This window comes from Myodes glareolus, chromosome 25 (genome assembly GCF_982192425.1).
Source record: "Myodes glareolus chromosome 25, mMyoGla1.1, whole genome shotgun sequence".
Classification (NCBI taxonomy): domain Eukaryota; kingdom Metazoa; phylum Chordata; class Mammalia; order Rodentia; family Cricetidae; genus Myodes; species Myodes glareolus.
This window is the reverse complement of record NC_142050.1, coordinates 15,813,325-15,834,478: the sequence shown is the minus strand read 5'-3', so window position 1 is coordinate 15,834,478 and position 21,154 is coordinate 15,813,325. Positions and strand designations below refer to the sequence as shown.

The window sequence follows — 21,154 nt, the reverse complement described above, 5'->3', positions numbered from 1 at the left end:
TACTACTACATCTTGATATAAGATACTACTACTACTATATCTTGATATAATCTACTCTATCTTGATATCATTATTTACCTGTCTTAACAATAAGACAAAAAATGTATTTTCCCCACAAGTTTCCTTCCTTTCCCAAGTAACTAGAACATCTGGACAATTTACAATTTAGAGTTATTAAATAAACATTACAATTGCTTCTGTCTGCTTTGTTTTGTTTGTTGAGGCAGGGTTTCACAATGGAGCCTTGGCTGGCCTGAAGCTTGTAAGCATAGGCTAGGCTGGCCTTGAACTCACAGAGCTCCCACCTACCTCTGCCTCAGAAGTGCTGGGATTACAAAATTGCAGCTACCTTGAAGAAAATTTGGTCCTGATTGCTAGGACAGTTTGCTGCAAGAGCCGAAGGTGTTGGATGACCGCCAGGAATCCATCTTCTGGGCACAGCAGGCAGCTGCACATACGGACGAACAGTGCCCACAGCAGCATGCATTCGACCTGTGCCAGCCCAAGCTGGGCCACAGTGACAGAGCAGGGACTGAGGAAAGGCCCCCTCGGCCTTTCCTTTCCTACTGTGAGTAGCTCTACCATGTGAGCTCCTGGCTTTCTGCTCTCCCTAGAGGAGAATGAGCACAGCTCCCACTTCTCTGTTCCCTCTTAAACCCCAAAACCATAGTGTTACCACAATAGCTTACATTGCTAACCCATACAGTAAATCACTTGATAATTAAAGGCTTGAAAGCCCCAGAGTCGGATGATAACCATTCCCCCTCTTTTCCACACTGTAGAAATGATAATATGGGGTTTCCCTGCATTATCCATAACTCAATTCTTACCCTCCTCACCACACGTCACAACTAAGCCTCAGATTATACCTCATCCAGCTTCCTCTCGCTGATGCGTCAAGAGCAAACCTTGCCTAAGAAGTCTCCCTCAGCAGCCTCCAGTTTCACATAACACACTCTAGTCTGCGGACAGTCTCAGTATTCCCTTTCATCTTTTGGCGATGCGAGCTTAGCATTGCTTACTGGGCATCTTGGGCTCACCTCAAAGTGTGAAAAGACTCCACTTCAAGGGGTCTGTGGCTGAAGCAGATTCCTGAGACTGAAGGCAGCTCCAGTTGCTCCTGTTAGTGAGCTCCACCCACATACTCACCTCACCGACCCTGACAGTACAACAACCCTAGGAATAAGCCAGCAAGCGGTGTCCTCACACCCCTGTGATGCAGACCTGTGCTATCCCCTCACCCAGGAACAAAAGACCAGTACAAACAAATGCGTGGGTGAGCCTGAGAGGAAATCTGCTCTTCCAAACTCCAAATCTTCAACTAGGAACTCTTTTAAATGGATAGCACCTACTTCCAAGCTTTCAAAAAACAGTGACAACATTCAAAGCTTTCAATGGCTGCCAGGCACAGGCTTCTTTATAGTAGCAGGGGCTTCTCTTCCTCCATGGACCTCAAGAAACCCAACACTGAATAAAAAGAGTAGGAAGAAGAGTGACAGTATTCAAAGACTTAGAGTAAATCCTGATCATTAATGCTTTTCCTCTACTAGAAGATGAGGTGTATGTGGATATTTTAAGTTTTGAAGGTTAATTGACAAAAAGAATACACATGAATTAATCTTAACATCATGAATCATGACAAACACAATCAAAATTAAAATGCTGCTGAAATATGAATAATTAAGATTTTCTCTTTACAAACATGAACCCAACCCTAATAGTCTTATTCAGTTCACTGAGAGTGAAAGTTAGATTATATATGTTTGAATCAATGCTCCACTGTGAAGACCAGAATCAAATTCTAGGTTTCTACAACAAACAGGGAGGTAACGCATCAAATATATACCTCTGTAGAGCAGGTTCACCAGGCCAACCACCACCTTCCTGTGTGGTTTTGGTCTGTTCGCCTGGTTCTCAAAACAACCACTAGAAAACAAGCAGATGAAGTCAGGAAAGTAGTTATGAATGAACTGCTATAGGTTCTCCTGGAGAGGAGAAAATAGAGAAGTTCTTCAAGAAAATATGGCAGAATTTAGTTAGTATCCCAGGTAAGCAAATGAGGTTAACAACTTCATGGCTCTCCCGTGCATAAATCATGGTTACTGTTTTCTAATGGGTTTGCAAGGGCTTCCTATACAAGGCACCTTTCCAGCCCCATCACAACTGAGCTGCCAGTTTAACATAGAAGTTCCCATTGACATGTTAAATAAATGAAGGTAGCTGTGTTCTGATGAAACAGTATAGACTCTGAGCAAAATCTAATAAATCATCACATATCACAAAATATTAGTCTTTTGAAATTTTTATCAATATTAGAAAATAGCTTGGAGCCCACACAAAAACAAATGTGTGTTCTGTACGCTCTTCTGTCATTGATTTGAACATTCCTTTGAAGAAGTCTCTGGCTCTATGAGTCTCAGAAGTAATGAACTCCATCAACCTCTGTCTCAGGTATGGGGATGGGAACTCAAAAATGTTGACCCTAGTTCCTGCATTTCAGAAGACACCGTGAGAGAATGCACAGATTTGATAGTTGAGTATCTTGTTCATTCCCTATTGCATTTGAATTGGTGATAGATAAATGTTAAAGCAACTTCCAAGAAATCCTTAGCTATTTTCACAGGACAAAGTCATTTCCAGTCATTTCCCACTCCACATATATTTCTAGTCATCAAAACTTCTAAAAAAAAAAATAACAATCACATGAGATTTCCAAGCTTCCTCACAATTACATTGTAAGTCAGGAAACTGTACAAACGTGCTCATGGTATATATATACAAGCAACAGTTATTTTCTATGGTGGGAGCTGACTCTGTTTACCAACACAAGCTGAAACAGAATTATTGAGAAATAAGAAATTTCGATTAAATTTTAACCACACAGTTAACTTCTTTAGGAGATTGGGCATTTCAAAGCAAAACCTGATTTGTAAAACTAGGAACTTCGATTATTTCTGAGGTCCTTGCAACCCTAAAATATAATAATGGGCCACACATCCAACCAGGTCTCTGGGGATGGTGTTTCTACTCGCCCTGTCCTTCAGGTAAGAGGAGGGTAATTTCCTCTCGCTTATCTCTAGCTTTTTGAAAAACCATGAAAAACATACTTCTGACCAAAGAAATTACTATTTTCTTAGAAATAACCTAGTCTTGACCCAGACGAGAGAGAGTAAGGTGAAGGGTAAAGCTTGGGAAATGATTTGTGCTGATGGCAATAACAAAGCATAAAGGTCACACAAATTTTTGGCTTCCAAAGAAACTTTTCCTTAGCACTGCTTCATTTGAAACAATCATCCCCTAACCGATGTGATTCATACTGCATAAACTAGGACTCTAGAATCATAACGTTCTGGCTTTAGATCTGCAATTGTTACTTAGAAATGAAAAATTATTCTCCTCCAAGCCTCAGTTTCTCAATCTATAGAACAAGAATATCAGCTCTTGTACAGGCTGAACAGTCCAAAGAAGGAAGACTGGGGTGCTCAGAATGCAAAGGCTCAACAGTGCAAACAAACATGCCCTCCAAATGGAAAACGCCACACCTGACCTCGTGCAACAGATTTCAGTCAAAATACAGGCACACTAAAATTATTATTGCAAATTGCTCTCAGACTATGGATATGAAGTATCCATAAATCATAAATTTTATGTTTACACGTGGGCCTCACCCCAGAGATATCTCACCATGCATATACAATATTCCAAAGTCTGAGGAAATATCATATCTGAAACACTTTTGTTACTAAATATTTCAAATAAAGGATGTTCAACCTGTAGAAAAGGAACTGATATATCCATGATAATATGCACTGACATCGGATAACATCTGTAACACATTTTTGTTATGGACACATAATTTACAAAGAAATAGGAATAACAGCATAACTTTGAATGGACTCAAAAAGACAGACAAAAAAAGATACAAGGAAAATATTTGTATGTGCACTAACACAGACATACCTTAAAAATATCAAGATAAACAAGCAAGTGAGTCACCGAGGAACAAAAACTGGGAACTCCACGTACAGGTGGCACACGAAGTAGAGACAAAGATGGAAACTAGGGGCTCGGGGAGAAAGAGATGGAGATTTATTATTTGTTTGTTTTCTTCCTTTTTTTCTGTTTTGCAAGACTGGGTTTCTCTGTGTAGCTTTGGAGCCTGACCTGGAACTAGTTCTTGTGGACCAGGCTGGCCTTGAGCTCACAAAAGTCTGCCTGTTTCTGCCTCCCGAGTGCTGGGATTAAAGGCGTGCACTGCCACCTCCCAGCAGGGTCTACTGGTTAAACAATGCAAATATCCTACTACTGCATTGTACACTTGATGGCTAAGAAGGTAAATTTTAGGGTGTTTATTTTACCACAGTTAATTTTTTTAAACAAAATATTCTTAATAGCTAACTAATGCTTGATGGCAGAATCAGAGACGGTTTCTGCTTTCTACTTCACACAGTTCTGCACTTCTGCAGAAGTAAGAAACCCATTCTATCCAGGTTTTTAAAGGGCATTTTCATGTAATGTCAGCCTAAAAACTGTGCAATCCAGTAGCTGAAGGACCAATCAATTTTGAAATAATATTTAAAGACAAAATTTTGTAACCATAAACTATATATAATTACAGCCAGAAAAAAATAGCTAAAAAAAATTATAAAAGCTTTGTAAAACTTAACTGTATTTGTTTCCAATTTTGCTAATATTTATTCCAAGTCATATATTTATTGGTATCATATAAATTTTTATTGAAGATAGACATTATAAATTATAAAGAAAACAAATTGTACTGTCTAATCTTATGTTTGCTCAGCAATGCTATTAAAGGATAAATGAACAGACTTGTGAGGTTGAGCGCTTCCTAAATCCCAGGAAATCTGTTCCTCTAGAATAGGTGAGCATGTTTGGCTGCTACCAGTTGACAGCAGCATTCCTGAAACACAAGGACAATGTGTAGAAAGGGATGAAACAGCACACCCGTGACCGCTGCCCTCCTTTGAAGGCTTGACTACTTCTGACAAGTCACTTTGATTCTACTTATAAACATACTAGGCGAGTGCATATGACAGACATGAAAGGTATTAAACTCAGAGAAAGATCTCCTTTGGGATCCGGTCTTAGGCAACCCTGACCTCAGTTACAGAGATAAGAGCTAAGCTGCTGTTGAGTTCACATGGAAATACCATTAGAAACCAACCGTATAGGTGAGAACATGGCAGGAGTGGAATCATTTAAATTAGTATTATAAAGCTGCTATCTGCGACTTTCTTTTTCCACAGTAAACCAGCTCTGAAACATGCTGTCTCATAGTGACAGCTCTCAGACAGAGTGCATCAGCCTTTTGAGTGTGAAGATGACTAATTAAAAAGACCTCTTCTTCCACTGAAATATTCTTATATATGAAATTTCTCAATTCAATTCAGATTTCTTTCTCAGGCCCTTGTTTCCCTTTTTATTCCTAGCAGAAACATGTCCTACATACTTTTCATGAGCATAACTTATTTTTAAATGAGTGTCTGAAAACAAGCTGCCTCCCGTATCTCACAGCAGTGCTCCACGGTACTCACTGTTTCCACAGCCATCGGCACTTAGGAGGAAGTGTGATACGGCAGGCAAAGAAGGAACGCCGTCTCACGAGCTCTATCGATTATGCCCATCAGCGATTCATTAAAAACTTGACAAGAGAGGCTGGACAGATGGCTCAACACTTAAGCGTATGCACTGCTCTTACAGAGACTCTGGGTTTGATACCCAGTACCCACATTAGGTGGTTCACAAGTCCCTGTAGCTCCAGCTCCAGGAGGGCAATGCCCTCTGGCTTCAGTGGGCACCCGCAGACACATGATACAAATAAATTCCCATGATGTACATAAAATCATGCAGGCACATACACACATATACATAAATAAAACAAATAAATCTTTTTTTAAAAAAATGTGATACACATGCTCATCAAAAGTGGCCATACCCCCAATGCGGAGAGCTTGGGGCTCGCTATAGGCAGCGGACAGCCGAAAGGAAAGAGCTGAATCTAGGGGGAGATCCGTGGCTTTTAGACTTTCTACCATGTCAAGGTAAAATTGGACTTTTTAGTCATATAATAGTGTTTAATGTTTCATATTAAATCAGAAGCAAATAGTGTTAAATAACACGAACAACTTTAAAATATTTTATCGTAACATATTAACAAATATATTCCACTTAACCAGAACTTGTCTTCATACTGTAAAAAGATGCAGGGATGGAGAAGTTAGGTGGCTCAGTGGTTAAGAGCACTGGTTGCCCTTCTAGAGGACCTGGGTTCAATTCCCAGTACCTACATGGCAGCTCACAACTGTGACTCCAGTTCCAGGGATCTGACACTCTCATACAGACATACGTGCAGAAAAAAAAAACAACAATAAGATAAGAATAAATCATTTAAAATAAAAACGCTGAGCAGTGGTGGCACATGCCTTTAATTCTAGCACTCAGGAGGCAGAGGCAGGAGGATCTCTGTGACCTCAAGGCCAGCCTGGTCTAGAGTTCCAGGACAGCCAGAACTTTCAAGTTTTACATGAAAAAATCCTGTCTTGAAAAACAAAACAACCAAATAAAAAGTAAAAATATGCTTAGGAATGTTTGTATTTCTTTAGAAAAAAACGAAGAAAGAAAAAAAGAAAGAGAGAGGGAGGGAGGGAAGGAGAAAGGAAAGAAGGAAGGAAGGAAGGAAGGAAGGAAGGAAGGAAGGAAGGAAGGAAGGAAGGAAGGAAGGAAGGAAGGAAGGAAGGAAGTCAGACTGTTAGTCTACATTCAGGATAAATGAGGTCATAGTGAGCAAAACGCAGAGGCCAGCGAACTCCCAGGCATTATGCAGCAATATTTAAAGAGATCTGTGTTGTGAAAATAGCTTAGGAAGGGAAACACAAAGCATGCTTTTCCCACACACACCGTTTCCCCAAAATACTCCTCAATGCACTTGAATCAAATTGCTCTTATAAAATATAGATTAAAGTATCACAAGTGGTTCCTTCTACCAAAAATGTCTCATGAAAAGATATTACCCTTTTAATCAATTCTGTAGCACAACTTTTTAACCCTATGTGCTATTTTTAAATTATACTTAAGCACTTATCCCTAAATAATTATAAAAATATATAAGGAATAATATTGTGTATATATATTGTATATGTATATATTGTATATACTGTGTATATATATTGTGTATATATTGTATATATATTGTATATATATAAATGTATAAGGAATAATCATATTAAATGTTACATATAAAATAAACAGAAAAAGAAAAAAGCTTTACTCCTATAATCAAACCTCTGTTTTCAGGCATTCATCATTAAAATCTATACCACTGAGAAAAGTATAGTCAAGGTGAATAACTTGTTTCAGGTCTTATGTTCAAAACAATAATTTAGCTGTTCAAGTGCCCTAGGAATACAATGTGTGGTAGGCACTGAGCTTTGGGATTTGCAAACTGGACGCTCCTGACAGTTCTCTTCAGTGCTGGAGTGTGAGTGAGTTTGTAGGAGCTGATGGGAAACACAACCTGTTCTAGTTTGTTCTCTGTTGCCATGAAAACACCAAAAGCATCCTAGGGAGGAAAGGGTTTCTTCAGCTACAGGTCACACCATCATCCCCAGCTGCTAAGACATGAACTTGGGCAGGACCCTGGAGGCAGCACCTGAAGCAGAGACTGTGGAGGAGTGTGGCTACCTGGCTGCTTTCTTAGACAACCCACAGGCACCCCTGCAAGGATGCACTGCCCACAGGGAGTGGAGCCCTCACAGGGCCATCATTAACCCTGAAAATGCCCGGCAGACTTTCCTTTCAGCCGATCTGATAGAGGCAATTCTTCAAGTTGAGGTTTCGTTCCCCAGGAGACTCCAGTAATGAAAACTAACCAGTGTCACAGATGTCACATAAGATGGGGCTGGGGATGTTTATTTCCTGCAGTTTTCAATAAGTGAAAACATTTTGAAATAAAAATCCTAAAATTGATTGATTGCCTTAGAATATTTTATATGCTGTAACACGATGACAGAATTTTTTGTATGTTACATGGTAACAATCACATTCACCATCTTTACCAGAAAGCCATGAAGCATTCTTTTAAAGAATAATTTAAAAAAATCTCAAAGTTATGTGGTTTTTTTAAAAAAAAAAATCCCTACTTGCAAAGTTTTTTTAAAAAATCTTTTTAAAAGGGATACACATTATTTATTCTTGTTTGGTTGCTTGGTTGGCTTTTGAGACAGGATATCTCTACAGAACTCTGGCTGTCTTGGAATTGTTTGCTATATTTTAATACACACAACATGCTTCTGGTGGCTGAGGGATTTTTAAAAGCAGATTATTTCATCCCTTCTGGAGACATGTCCACAGTGAAGTGGTAAAATTACAATCCAAATGGATACTACAAAGTGGGGTCCCAGCACCTTCTGGTTACCTCCCAGTACTCTGGTTATCATAGTCCATGAAAACATTCCACAGCACTTGGGGGTTTGTCCATAATTCAAATTTTTCGGTTTCAGATCCCAAAATTCATCATTTTGAATCTGAATAAGTACTAAAAGTTCTATTACCTGTACTTTTCAGTATTTATTCATCTGGATGTAGAGAGACCTAAGGAAACCCCTAAGTAGGAGCTTCCATGAGACTCCACAAATGTCAAAAGCAACAAACTAAAGCGATGCAAAGATACCCCCAGCAAAGAGACTCCAGTCAGACAACAGAGCTGGCAGACAACACACTGACATCTCTTCCTCAAACACCCTTCAAAGTCCCTCCGTAGACCACAAAGGAAAATCCACATCCTAAAAAGCAAATTCAGTCGGTGCAGCTGATATTGTAAGAAACATGTGGACTGTATGTTCTAAGCATTTGATTTGGACAAGTTTTCATTCAAGAGCTCTTACTTAAAGTATCTGGCACCGTGTATAGAGTCAGGGAGAGAGGGAAGGAGGGGGGTGGAGAACACTACCACTCCAGCACACAGGGTGATAACAAACACAGAGCCAGCATATACCCAACTCCAGCACACAGGAGGAGAACACAGAGCCGGCATATACCCAACTCCAGCACACAGGACGATAACCACACAGAGCCGGCATATACCCAACTCCAGCACACAGGACGATAACCACACAGAGCCGGCATATACCCAACTCCAGCACACAGGACAATAAGCACCACAGAAACAGCAAATACTCGACTCCAGCACACAGGATGATAACAAACACATAGAAATGACATATGCCCCACTCCAACACATAGGACGACAACAAAGACATAGATGGCGCATACTCCACGCCAACACACAGGACAACAAATACATAGAGATGGCATAAACCCGGCCATCACCTTTGTCCTTTTAAATGCATAGCCTATATTGACAGTAACACAATTGTTGACACAGACCTTTCAAAAGCACCACTGCCTGCCCCACACCTGGCTCACCTTACTCTCTGTGACTCCCACACACATGAAGCTTCACAGTGAAGGTGGCCTACCAGATGAAAAGCCCCTTTCCAGGCAGCCACCTGCAGTCCACATCACAACAGAAAGCAGGCAAACTGTTCAACCTTGCCTAGCATTGGTCACTTGCTTCCCTATGGCGTTCTTTGAAGAAGGTAGCCTGGAAATTTGGAGATACAATTCATAAATACACTAACAAAATGCAACCAGTGATGCAATTTGTCTTCTAAAACGGGGACAAGTTGTAGCTGACTCACAGGAGACCCACACCTCGGTCACTCCTTTCATCCCTCTACTGAAAAATACGCTTTAATCATTTCCCTGGGGTTTTAAGCACATTCGATACCATACCTGGTTCACTATGTCAACTCTAAGCAACTCTCAATGACTTCTCATGTTTAACAGCAGCAACTTAAAAATGATCGACTAATTATTGGATCCAGGCGAAAGCACAGAAAATCCTTAGGGAGAATGTATATCAAATACAGGAGCTTTTCAGAAACGACTCAACCTTTGCTGGTCTTTTTAAACTTTAATAAAATTCTTACCTTCAAAAACAGTCGCCAGCATTTCTCCAATAAGATGCTATAAATGCTTTAGGCAGGATAAGACTAAGCAGTTAACACCCTTATCCCCTAGGCATTATGCCCAGTGACACCAATCAGTCATTGTGACAGCACAAAGCCCCTACATGCATTTCCATGTGCTCTCTGGTGAGATGATACAGCCCTCCCCAGCCTTCTAGTGTATTCACCAGTCTTCCTAGCGGTCCCAAACTTACAAGAATTTTCTGGTACTGCACTAGTTGTTTTGAGAGACCACATAATTAGCTGCAAATGCAAATGAAGTTAATACAGGATGTTGGATGACCATTTAAAGGAATAGTAAACGGAATGAAAAAGGTCCAAGGTCACTTTGCTCTTTGACTTCTAGTCCTGTCTTATCTAATAGGTGGCTATATATAGCTGTTTAAATTTAAAATGCAAAGCCAGACATGGTGGTACCCACCTGTAATGCAGCACTCAGGAAGCTGAGGAAGGGGTTCGTAAGTACAAGTCCAGCATAAGTAACAGAGACCCCTACCCCTCTCAAAACCACAAACATAGCTATGACCTAAGGGTTCTCATGGCTAGAGAGATGGCTCAGCAGTTGAGAGCACTTGCTGCTCTACAAGAGGACACCAACAAAATTTTAGTTCCCAGCACTCACCCTGGGCAACTCACAACCATCTGTAATTGTAGCTCCAGGGACCCCAACACCACTTTCTGAAATCCATAAGTGCACATGTACGTAGACACACACAGCATGCATCCACAGACACATACATATAAATAAACATAAAACAAATCTTTAAAACTTCTCCCGTGGCAGTAAAAGAAAGTGCCTGCAGGCCACAGCTCATCTGCAAACTCTAACAATTGGCTTTAGACAGAAACTGCAGGCACAGGCAACATTAAAAACAGAAACTTTAGTATCAAAACAATAGGTTTAGTAGCCAGCAAATAGATCTACTCTTTTATAATACCATTTAAATAAACAGTATTATTGAAAAGTTAAATTATCTTGTATGGATAATTCTGGTCATGAAAATAACATGAGCAGTGTGCCTAAACCTCCTATCTCTGGCCTTTCTGGACCACAGAGATGTCTATTTGTTCTTCCAAACTCAGAGGCATTTAATCCCCTCTGCTGTCTCTCACTAGATATCTTATCATTCATTGGGACTGTGTCTGCAGAGGGGCGGAGACTTCATGACACAGAGCTAAGATGCTTACAATATAAATTCTTGAAAAAACACCAGGCAAGGCTGCTTTCCTATCTCTGGACTATTTGAAGCTCCAGACTGTAGACAGTGATTTTGCCATAGCTCCTTAGACTAGAGCTCTCCAATTTGAAGTGCCTAAGTTTATTTACTAGCCCAAATGTTTAAACTGGAGAGACGCGATATATCTATCTCAAACAGTTTGAGAGGCCGTACAGCACAGGCATGTCTGATTCCTTCCCGTCGGAAGCCAAGTTTCCCATTTTCAAAAGGATGTTAGATTATTATGCAAAGTGCTTAGAACACAGGAGGGCACAGACTCTGGAAATGACTGTTAACAGACGGTAGAGTGATTATAATAAAGGCTTCGTGTCCTGCCTGGATAGGCAAAGACTATGTGCACATAGACAAGTCTGGTAGGATGGCGCAAGGTCGACCAGTCCATGCTATCTGTCACTGGTAGGCTTTTGTAAACGTGGGCAGGGATTTTAGCTCAGTTCCCAACGTTTCCCCAAATGCACTACCACACACTGAACATAGGAAACATACAGAACTAACAGCATACAGAGTTACTACTAGAAACCAAAAGGTAGAAGACACATCCATTTGCTATATGGGTATGAAGGGGCAGGGACCCCAACACAATCAAAATGGCAGCTCTCAGGATCGATCAGCGCAGGCCCACCAGAAACCTCTCCCCTGCCGTCAGGCTCGTGCTCAGAGCAGCTGCAAGCACAGGAAAAACAAGCTGTTTACTCCGGCACAGGAAATTCGGGGTCGGGGGGTCCACAGTCCCTAACGCAGATAGCACTCACACTAACCCTGCTCCCGGCTCAAGTCATCAAATGATACATTTTCTGCATTTGTCTGCAAGAGAAGGTGCAGGATCAGACTCTATGTTCATTTTGCTTGCTTATTGGAGACAGGTTCTCACTATATAGCCCGGGTTGTCCCGAAACTCACTGTGCAGACCAGGCTGGTCTCCAGCTCACAGAGATGTGCCTGCCTCTGCCTCCCGAGTGAGCGGACTGAAGATGTGCACCATCACATCCAGCAGGATTGGACTACTAACCGTGTACATCAGTAGTGTTCTGTGGAGAAGCAGGGACCTGAAGGGGTAACGCTGAAGGACTGGAGGACAGGAAGCTGGAGACGGGCAAAGCAAATAGGTCCTTTTAACAGCTCAGACTGGTGTGACTCTCCCCGAAAGTCCCTGCTGCATGACTTCTTGGTCATCCTGTTTTCTTGGTTGGTTCTTCTGCTTCTTCCCAACCACTCTGCATTAGAAAGCCCAGAATGCAATTTAACGCTTTCTATGTATAATTATTTTTCAGTAAGCACGCCTTCTCTGAGGACTTTAAATACACCCATGAGCTGATTGTGTCCAAAATATACTCTCTCTACCTCTAACTCACCCATCTTATTACTAAGTGATAACTTTTGATGATCTGAGCATCTGCAATCTAAGGGAGTGTCCGCCCAGTACCTGCCCCTCCCACATCTCCCCCCTATCTTATCTGATGTGGGCAGAGCTTGGCCGCTGTGTTGTCTTTCTCCGAGGACCTGTACTTATCAGTCCTTTAAGGAATAAGGACAATGATATAATAAAAACGAAAGTGACTGGAAAGCATTCATTCTAAGAACTGATTCTGGGAAGATCTGTCCACTGCTTCCGGCTCTGTCGACGCCTAGGAACACTCTGGATTCTGTCCTTTCTAGCGTAATCCATGAACTTTTCACTCAAGTCTAAAATTTTCTCACTTTTTTCAAACCTAAGAGACTCTGCTCACATGTGCACAGATCTGTTCTGAGTGTTACTTGGTGAACTCCAAAAATCAAAATTATCTACTTTCCAAAGTAGTAAGTCCCAAACTAGTGACGTCATCTCTCCATGGAAAACACAGTGAGCGGGAGCATCTCACATCCCACGCCCTTTCAGGACGTCTAAAGCTGTCCTGAGCCACAAACGTCGGCAATTCTTTCCTCTCTTTCTTATACTCAGCACAATACAGTTAACTATTTCTCCCTTCATCAGGAAGGGACCAGGCCTTAGCTGTGTGTCTTCAAGCGAGGCAGGCCTAGTGACTCTCCCTGGGATGTTACCAGGAGATAATGCAGAAAATGCTTCCTATTGCTTTAAGCAGCCACTAACTAGGAGTGATAGGAGCTCCTTGAATATAAACTGTGCTGATTATCCACTGTCAGCAGTGTAAAGAATATACTATATTTCCCTGATTGTACTGAAAAATCAGAAGTAAATTACATTTCTTTGTTTTTGTTTTGTTTTAAATTGGGGGGGAGGTTGCAAGGGTAGACGGCAGACATGAAGGGATAAGGAGATGAATGGGACCGAGATGCATGATAATTCACAAAGAATTAATAAAAAGTTTTGTTTTTTTTAAAAAAAGTATATTACATGAGAGAAGTTGTTTTCAGACTCTATACAATTGATTTGCTCCTTTGATAGTTCTATCTAGTTCAGGAATTAGACTCATTCCAATTTGAACACATCTCTACAAAACAAATATCATAACCCCACTATTTTCTCCTCTCAGTTTTTTTAAATATCTCGTGATTACTCTTAAGGGGTTAGAAGTTAAAACAAATAAACAATAATTAATAGAATAGCCAACAATACATTTTCAGATAATGTTTGCCTCTACCTCACCCACAGCACTTTAACCATAAAAAAATCCCCGTGTCAAGGTGAGCATGGCTACCAACACCACTGCACAATTCTCAAAGATGCACAATTGGAGGCTTCCACAGGGACCTCACAGACACATGGACAAGCGCCATCTAGTGGCAAAAAGAACTAATCCTGATAAACGCTGGCGTGGTAGATCCAAACCGAAACCTTGATCAGGGCTCAATTTGGTTAACAAATTTAATCACGTAGCCACTGTTTCCAGGTTTCAGGAAACGGTGAAAACTCGGTGACTGGGCCAGTGCAGTGCTGGCTCACTGAGCATCCTGTGACCCTCTTGAAGAGGAAGAGATTAAGCAGTGCCTGCACTGCACACTCAATCTGCCATGAATAGCCCTGATTCCACAGGCTATGTTCCATGTAACCTCACAGTCACCAGTGAGACAATGATTGCCTTACTGTCAGGCATTAAACAATCTTAGTAACATAGGCATTCGGTGATAATGTCATCACTTCTATATCTCTTATCTAATACTGTATTCTCAAACACATGGGGGTAAATCAAGTAAAGCAATAAGAGGAGCATCTGAAAGCACACATTAGGTTGTGTGAAATATGACGGGAGACCCATTGGCTAGATATCGAAAATATCTCAGTCTGAAAGAACCACAAGCTTGCTGAAAGGGGACAGGGCCCCCCATCTCAGTCTGGAACCTGGTGAGGTGAGATGGAAAGGTCACGGAGTTTGGGATCGGACCTAAGCGAAAGCCAAGGGGAGCAAACATTAGTAACTCAAACCAGTGCCCCCTTTTCATCTCTATAACCTGTTTCAGGTAAAGAGACAATATTAAAAATAAATAAATAAATAAAGCTTGTCCCCTTCACTAGAGGCCTTTAAAAGTTACTATCCAAACACTCATTCCCAGAGCATTCCTGCCCTCCCCCTTTCTGACAGGTGGGTGAGGTATAGGCTGGAGCTTGCTTTCAGGATGCCGCTTCCGGGCACGCAGGATCTTCTGAGTACAGTTCCATTCTTTGAATCCTCTCATACTCACAGAATTAGACCAAGCCCACTTTAAGAACTGAAGGGTGGGACATGTATGATGCCACAGCTTAATAAAAGAGGACAATACTTTGAAAACTTCAGATCTGGGCCTGGGCTGTAGTTAATCAATAGGGCTTATCAACCCTGGGCAAGGCCCCAGATCTGAAACTCAGAACCACTGCTTTTGGTAAACTAACAATAATAAAAACTACAATCCCAAATCTGCAGTAACTGGAAAACAGGTTCTTTAGATTTACAAGAAAAAAAGAAGAAAGAGAAGGAAAGCAAGTCTTCCTCATCTTCCTCTTCCGTTCCTAGAAAAGTCAGCTTTTGCGATCACTAAGATTGGGAAGTTCAGGCCAGGCCCAGTACCAGTCACTATTCCTGTCATCTGCCAATCCAGACGGAGAACTCTCAGCTGCCTCTCCAGCAGCATGTCTGCCTGCGTGTCGCCAAGCTTCCGCCATGACAGTAATGGTGAGCCTCTGGACTGTATATGCAGCCCTGTCTAGGGTTAAGGCCTAAGCAGGAGGAGGCTAGAGCAGTGAACACAGCTGTGTCCATGCCAGCAGTGATGGGGAGGATACCATGTGCCAGAGAGGAATGATGCAGAGAATATTGGGCTGGCACTAGAACCCAGGCCCCATGAGTACTGATGCTGAGTGAAGCTGCTCAGAGACCAGTATGTCACAGCTAGAGTAAACGGAAAAGAGATGTTAATAGATACTGGTTACACACAGGCAGATTGAGTAGTAAGGAAACATGTTAAGGATAATCCCTACTCCTTCACTTGTAAAGGAAGGAACAAATGCGGAAAGGAAGAAAACTGGAATGATTGCTGGTGATACAGCTGGGATTTGAGTTCCAAAGTAAACTCATGATCACAAGACTACAGATAAAGGAGAACTAGACAGATAGGAAAGCAATTTCCATGTAACACTCTGTGTGTGTGTGTGTGTGTGTGTGTGTGTGTGTGTCCACCTCTCCTTCTCTTTGTCTCCGTTCTCTCGTATCTCTCCATCTCTGTGTCTGCCTCTGTCTGTCTGTGTGCTTCAGCTTCAGCCTCGGGTTCTTTCACAGGGACCACTGAGTACCAAAATGATGGTGTCGGGCTATAATCCCAGCACTGGTAAAACTAAGGCAGGAGGATTGTCTCGTGTCTGACCTGGGCTACACAGTGATTGCCAAGAGAGAGAGACATAGGGAAACTTGTCAATAATAATAAATAATAATAGAAAACTATTCTCTACTTAACAGAAAGGGAAACCAAGAACTTATATGGTTACGAAGAGCTAAATGAATATACTAAAGTCAGATGCAGAATTGCAGAGTTTCAAAGCGCCTTTCCAAAGTGCTCATTAACTACAGAAGGAAGCAACTGGAGCAAAGAGGCCTCTTAGAGACAAACCAGTCATAGCTATGTGATCAAAACGAGAGTCACCAGTACCAAACAAACGAAAATTAAGTGTTTTCTAGTAGGCTACAACAAGAAATGCACATCCTGTGATAATCTAGCCAAGGAAACATAAAAACCTAAACCCAGTCATGAAGAACATTGACAAACTCAAACTAAAGAGACTTCTACAAAGTAACATCATGAAGTGCTCAAAAGTATCAGTCATGAAAGTCCAAAGGAGATGAAGGAACTTTCCAGATTGCAGTGATCCAGAGAGATGAGGCACTTCAGTGCAAGACATGGTTTTACATGACGGTTTTACTCTAAATCTGACTCCAGGAGACACCAATGAATCGTGAATAAGATCTGAGACGTACATGGTGGTGCTGTGCCAATGTCTGATTGGCTAACCCAATTTCTCATTTTGATTGTTATCGGTAGTTATGCAAGAGAACATCTCTGCATGCGGAAAATAGCCACGGATGCTTTTCACACTAATAGTGAACCACATCATCAGTAGTAGTGTATCCTCAAATGCTCAAATGATTGAAGGGGACCCAAATTGAAATTTCGAATTTTCTGTAATTTGAAATTATCTTAAAGTAAAAATTCTAGGGGCTGGAGAGATAGCTCAGTGGTTAAGAGCACTGCCTGTTCTTCCAAAGGTCCTGAGTTCAATTCCCAGCAACCACATGGTGGCTCACAACCATCTGCAATGAGGTCTGGCGCCCTCTTCTGGCCTGCAGACATACACACAGACAGAATATTGTATACATAATAAATAAATAAATATTTTTAAAAAAGTAAAAATTCTAACTAAAGTGTGTGTGTGTGTGTGTGTGTGTGTGTGTGTGTCTGTGTGTGTGTGTAACTTGTGAGAAGGTTGCCCATATCAACTCTTGGTTCTTCTTTGGGAACAGTGCCAAATAGAAGAGTTTAGCTTATATACATGAGAGCATGTACTCAGGGGAAAATGCTAAGGGCTGGCATCCTGATGGTGCACTACGACTCCAACAAAACCAGAGGAAAAGAAGGAGTCCTCAGGAACCACAGGGCGAGGGAGTGATTAGAAAGCAATGGGACTTGTTGGTTGAGGGCCATTTAGAACGTGGGGTATTTGAAACCAATGGGATTCAGAGAGCTCTAGGAATTGTAAATGAGTAACCTTCACAATAACTAACGTGAAGAATTTATAAGACGATGAAGCATAGGCGCCTGATGAAAATAACATATAAGGTAGCACGCTCCTTAAGTGGAGTTTAGAATAAGAAGGGAAGACATGCTAATAATGAGCTACACAGGTTCACTGGCACTAAAGGCAGAACCTAAGATACTAGGTTTGGAGTCAGCATTCTGCTTGCTAGGCAACAGAAGATATTAAAGGATTTGAAAGCAATATCCTGGTTGCAGGAGAGATTAGGAGAGATTAGAGGCAGGAAGATCAGCTAGGAGATTAGTGTAATAAGATTATAAGGGTTGAAATAAAAGCAGAAGTAAGAACGAAAGAGAGATTCAGGATGCACTATGAATTTGATCGGATTGCCTGGTGGACACAGGGAAAGGAGGAATGGGTAGAGATAATTATGATTCTATCTGGGCAACCTTAAGAAAAGCTGAGCCCTGGCAGGAGTGGGACAGGTAGAGCGAGAGGTCTCAATCAACAAACTGAGCCTCTGTTATCGATAATGCCTTTTTCTCGTTATCTTGACCACACCACTGAAAACTTATTTTATTTTATTACTGTCTCCTGCTAGGACTTCATTACCGTAGCCTTTATCTCTACCAGCCATAAATATTTCCATAATACATATCTAAGCTTTTGATTGTCCACATTACCACTTCACAAAATTCTACCACTTAGGAACCTTCTCTGGGGTGGTTTTGTTTCCCTTTTCTTTTTCTTTTCTTCCTCCCCTCTTTCCCCCTCCATGCTGGGTTTATGGGGGTGGAGTCCAGAGAGCCTCACTATGTGTGAGGTAAATATTCTAGCACTGAGCTATGTTTCCAGCGCCTCGGCTTCCTTCCGATGTCTTCTACGGTACTGGAATCTAAGACGTGAGACATAGGGTGTATCCTCACCAGTCCCTGTGGAAACTGGGGCCTAAAAGGAAAGGAGGTCTGAGAATATGAGGAAATCTCACACATGCAGATCAGAAGGCAACCTCTCCCAGAGGGAACTCTCTATAGCAAAGAAAGAAATTTAAGTTTCATCAAGAATAGACAGAAGTCCAGTGTAAGTGAGTACAGATACAAGGAAAGTGAGGTACTCTAGTTCTGAGGAAAGCAGGAAAGTGGCTTCTCCTTTATCTGGCAAGAAACAACCCCAGCCTTACCAGCCTCCCTTTGTCTCTGAAGATGTCTGCCAAAGGTCTGTAAATCTATCTGTCTTACCAACAGTTACGATGCTGCCAGAAGGTGTCACACTATAACTCAGCAAAGCTGCTGGCACAAACCCAACCAACCAACCAACCACACCAGAAACCCTTCCTCCTCTGTTTAAGTGGATAAAATGCACTGGTACTGAATAAAGCAGCAAACACCAAGGACCAACAAATCTAAGAGAGAAAACTGCAGGGCTGGCCAGCCCACCTATTGAAGTGGTGACAAGAGGCAAACTCCTCTGCCATTCACAGCTTGAGGCTAAAATGTCGGTCTGTTGTCACAGATTAAAATCTCCTCTGTGGGACCCAAGCCTGCATGTCTTAACTTAGCAGTGAGAAGAAACATGCAAAGGAATTGTGTTGTGTGCATGGGAATTCACCAAAGTCACCCCAGAGAGCTTTAGAAATGGCATTGTAAACCCAAACTATCAAATGGAAAGGACCCTCCCAATGGGAGTACCAGGGCCCTTTGTGGGCTGTGTAAGGTTTTCTGTATGTCCACCTTCCTCTTTGCATTTTCCTTCTGCCACTTCCAGTAAGATCATGTCCTGCTAACAGGAGAGGCAAGCAGCAAACATGGGACCACCCTCACTTGGGTCTGCAGACGAAATCCAGAGCCCAACTAGCCCAGCTCAAGTAAGTTACAGATTAACAAGGAAAGAGACAAACTTACTGACTTACTTTACTGAGTTTAAATTTTATTTTATTTCCTGAGGTGGAAGCAATGGTGGGCAACACATACGTGCCATGCACATGTGCAGAGGTCAGTTCTTTTGGGTGTCAGCTTCTCCTACCACTAAGTTCCAGGGATCAGACTTCATGCTATGCTTGTTAGACAAACACCAATACCTGCTGAGCCAGCTGGCTCATCCCAATCCTTACAACTCCTTTCATAACCAATCATTTTTAAAGACCTTCAAACCTATAAAAAAAAATAGTAAGAAAAAAAAACCTCAGCCGGGTGGTGACACATACTTGCACTTGGGAGGCAGAGGCAGGCGGATCTCTGTGAGTTCGAGGTCAGCCTGGTCTACAGAGCGAATTCCAGGACAGGCTCTAAAGCTACACAGAGAAACCCTGTCTCAAAAAAAAACAAACAAAAAATAAAACCCTCACTATTAACACACATAAACTTTTAAAAAATATATACATGTTACCATAACTACACTATAAAAGAGAAATAAGTGAAACATAATTTGTAAACAGGGAAGGACAAAAATGTGGTAAGCAAAATGCGTGGAGTACAGAATTGAGGGAGCAAAGTCACATGAGTGCTCAACTCGTACTTGCAGGACTGAGAACGGCTTACACGCTGCAGCTAAGCAACTTTGCATGCCTCAACTCAGTCCTCGCCGCGCTTAAAACAATGGTAACTGTATTAAAGTGCAAATATGTCGGGATTTGGGTAAGGACTTAAGGAAATAAACAGACATGGGCATCCCCACACAGCATCACCATGAACTCCAACTCTACGAATGCAGGCTGGGACAAGTGTGTTAAGCTGGTGACTCAACTACTGTGTTGCTATGGGATTTGTGAGGTTCTCAAATGGTAACCAACTGTCAGCAAAGCTCTGAGCAAAGTCAGGTCTTCATCTGATTGCTGTGGGAGTTTGTAACGGGAGAGACAGTGACACACATGGTGGCACCTGAAGCCGGGCTTCTGGAGGTACTTGGGTCTGGAGACAACAGCATCCACAGAAGAGTTTATTGTCCTTAGAAGAAGGAAGGACTCAAGAAAGTTCACTTCCTTTCTCCACTTCCGTTCTCCGCTGTCCACCATGTAGGGACACAAGGAGATGGTTATCCGCAAACCAGGAAGCAGAACCGTCTGCCAGCACCTTGATCTGGGACCTAGGGCCTCCAGGAAGGGAGGGATAAATGTGGCTTAAGTCACCTTGTCTATGTCCACTTGTCAGAGCTGCGGAGCTCGCCGGGCACACGGCTTCCGTACCGAAGAGCCTGATGCTTAGGATTTGATCCACACCTCACAGTGTCTCTGATTTCTCTTCCCCGTCTTAACTTAGGGCTGACCAGACAAGCCTTAATTATACCACTATGTATGAACACCTCTACTTGGCCACATTAAAGTTTCCAACGCAAGCAAAGCTGGAGTTTCCCCTGCTCTCTCCACTGTAAAACACTCCTGTTCTTGTGCCTGCCTTTGAGTCTCTGCCAAGCACAGATGATGGTTGCTAACTCCCCTGTTAGCGAGTTCTGAATGAAAAGCAGCCTTTACTTGTCCTTTCCCGAGTGTTCTTCTCTTAGTTCCATGAAGGGAAACAAAACTCTTTATTCTTTAAGTGTTGCCTGCACAGAGTGAGTCCTTTCTACAGACAGTATCACAGGAGAACTAAAGGGGGTGGCTTTGCGAGGAGAGACGGGAAGAGTGCTGGTGCTGGATGGAAAGGAAGCCAAGGAAATTAAATAAACAAAACTCAATGAAGGGAGAGCAAAACCGG

The 21,154-nt window shown here is 42.0% G+C and overlaps 1 protein-coding gene and 1 pseudogene across 5 annotated transcripts in view; one reads left to right on the top strand and one right to left on the bottom strand.

Moving 5' to 3' along the window:
* Positions 1-21,154, bottom strand: part of St7 (suppression of tumorigenicity 7) — a 228,515-nt gene that overhangs the window by 182,117 nt on the left and 25,244 nt on the right. The window contains exon 1 of one of the 5 annotated variants that reach the window (XM_048448998.3): positions 10,011-10,047. The exons of the other annotated variants lie outside the window; for them this stretch is intronic. Coding sequence (XP_048304955.2) covers positions 10,011-10,032 — 22 coding nt within the window. The 5' untranslated portion in view covers positions 10,033-10,047. Of the gene's footprint in view, positions 1-10,010; positions 10,048-21,154 lie in introns of those variants that run through there. 5 annotated transcript variants of the gene reach the window in all.
* LOC148117834 (metal-response element-binding transcription factor 2-like) overlaps positions 11,875-21,154 on the top strand; it is a 33,951-nt pseudogene continuing 24,671 nt past the window's right edge.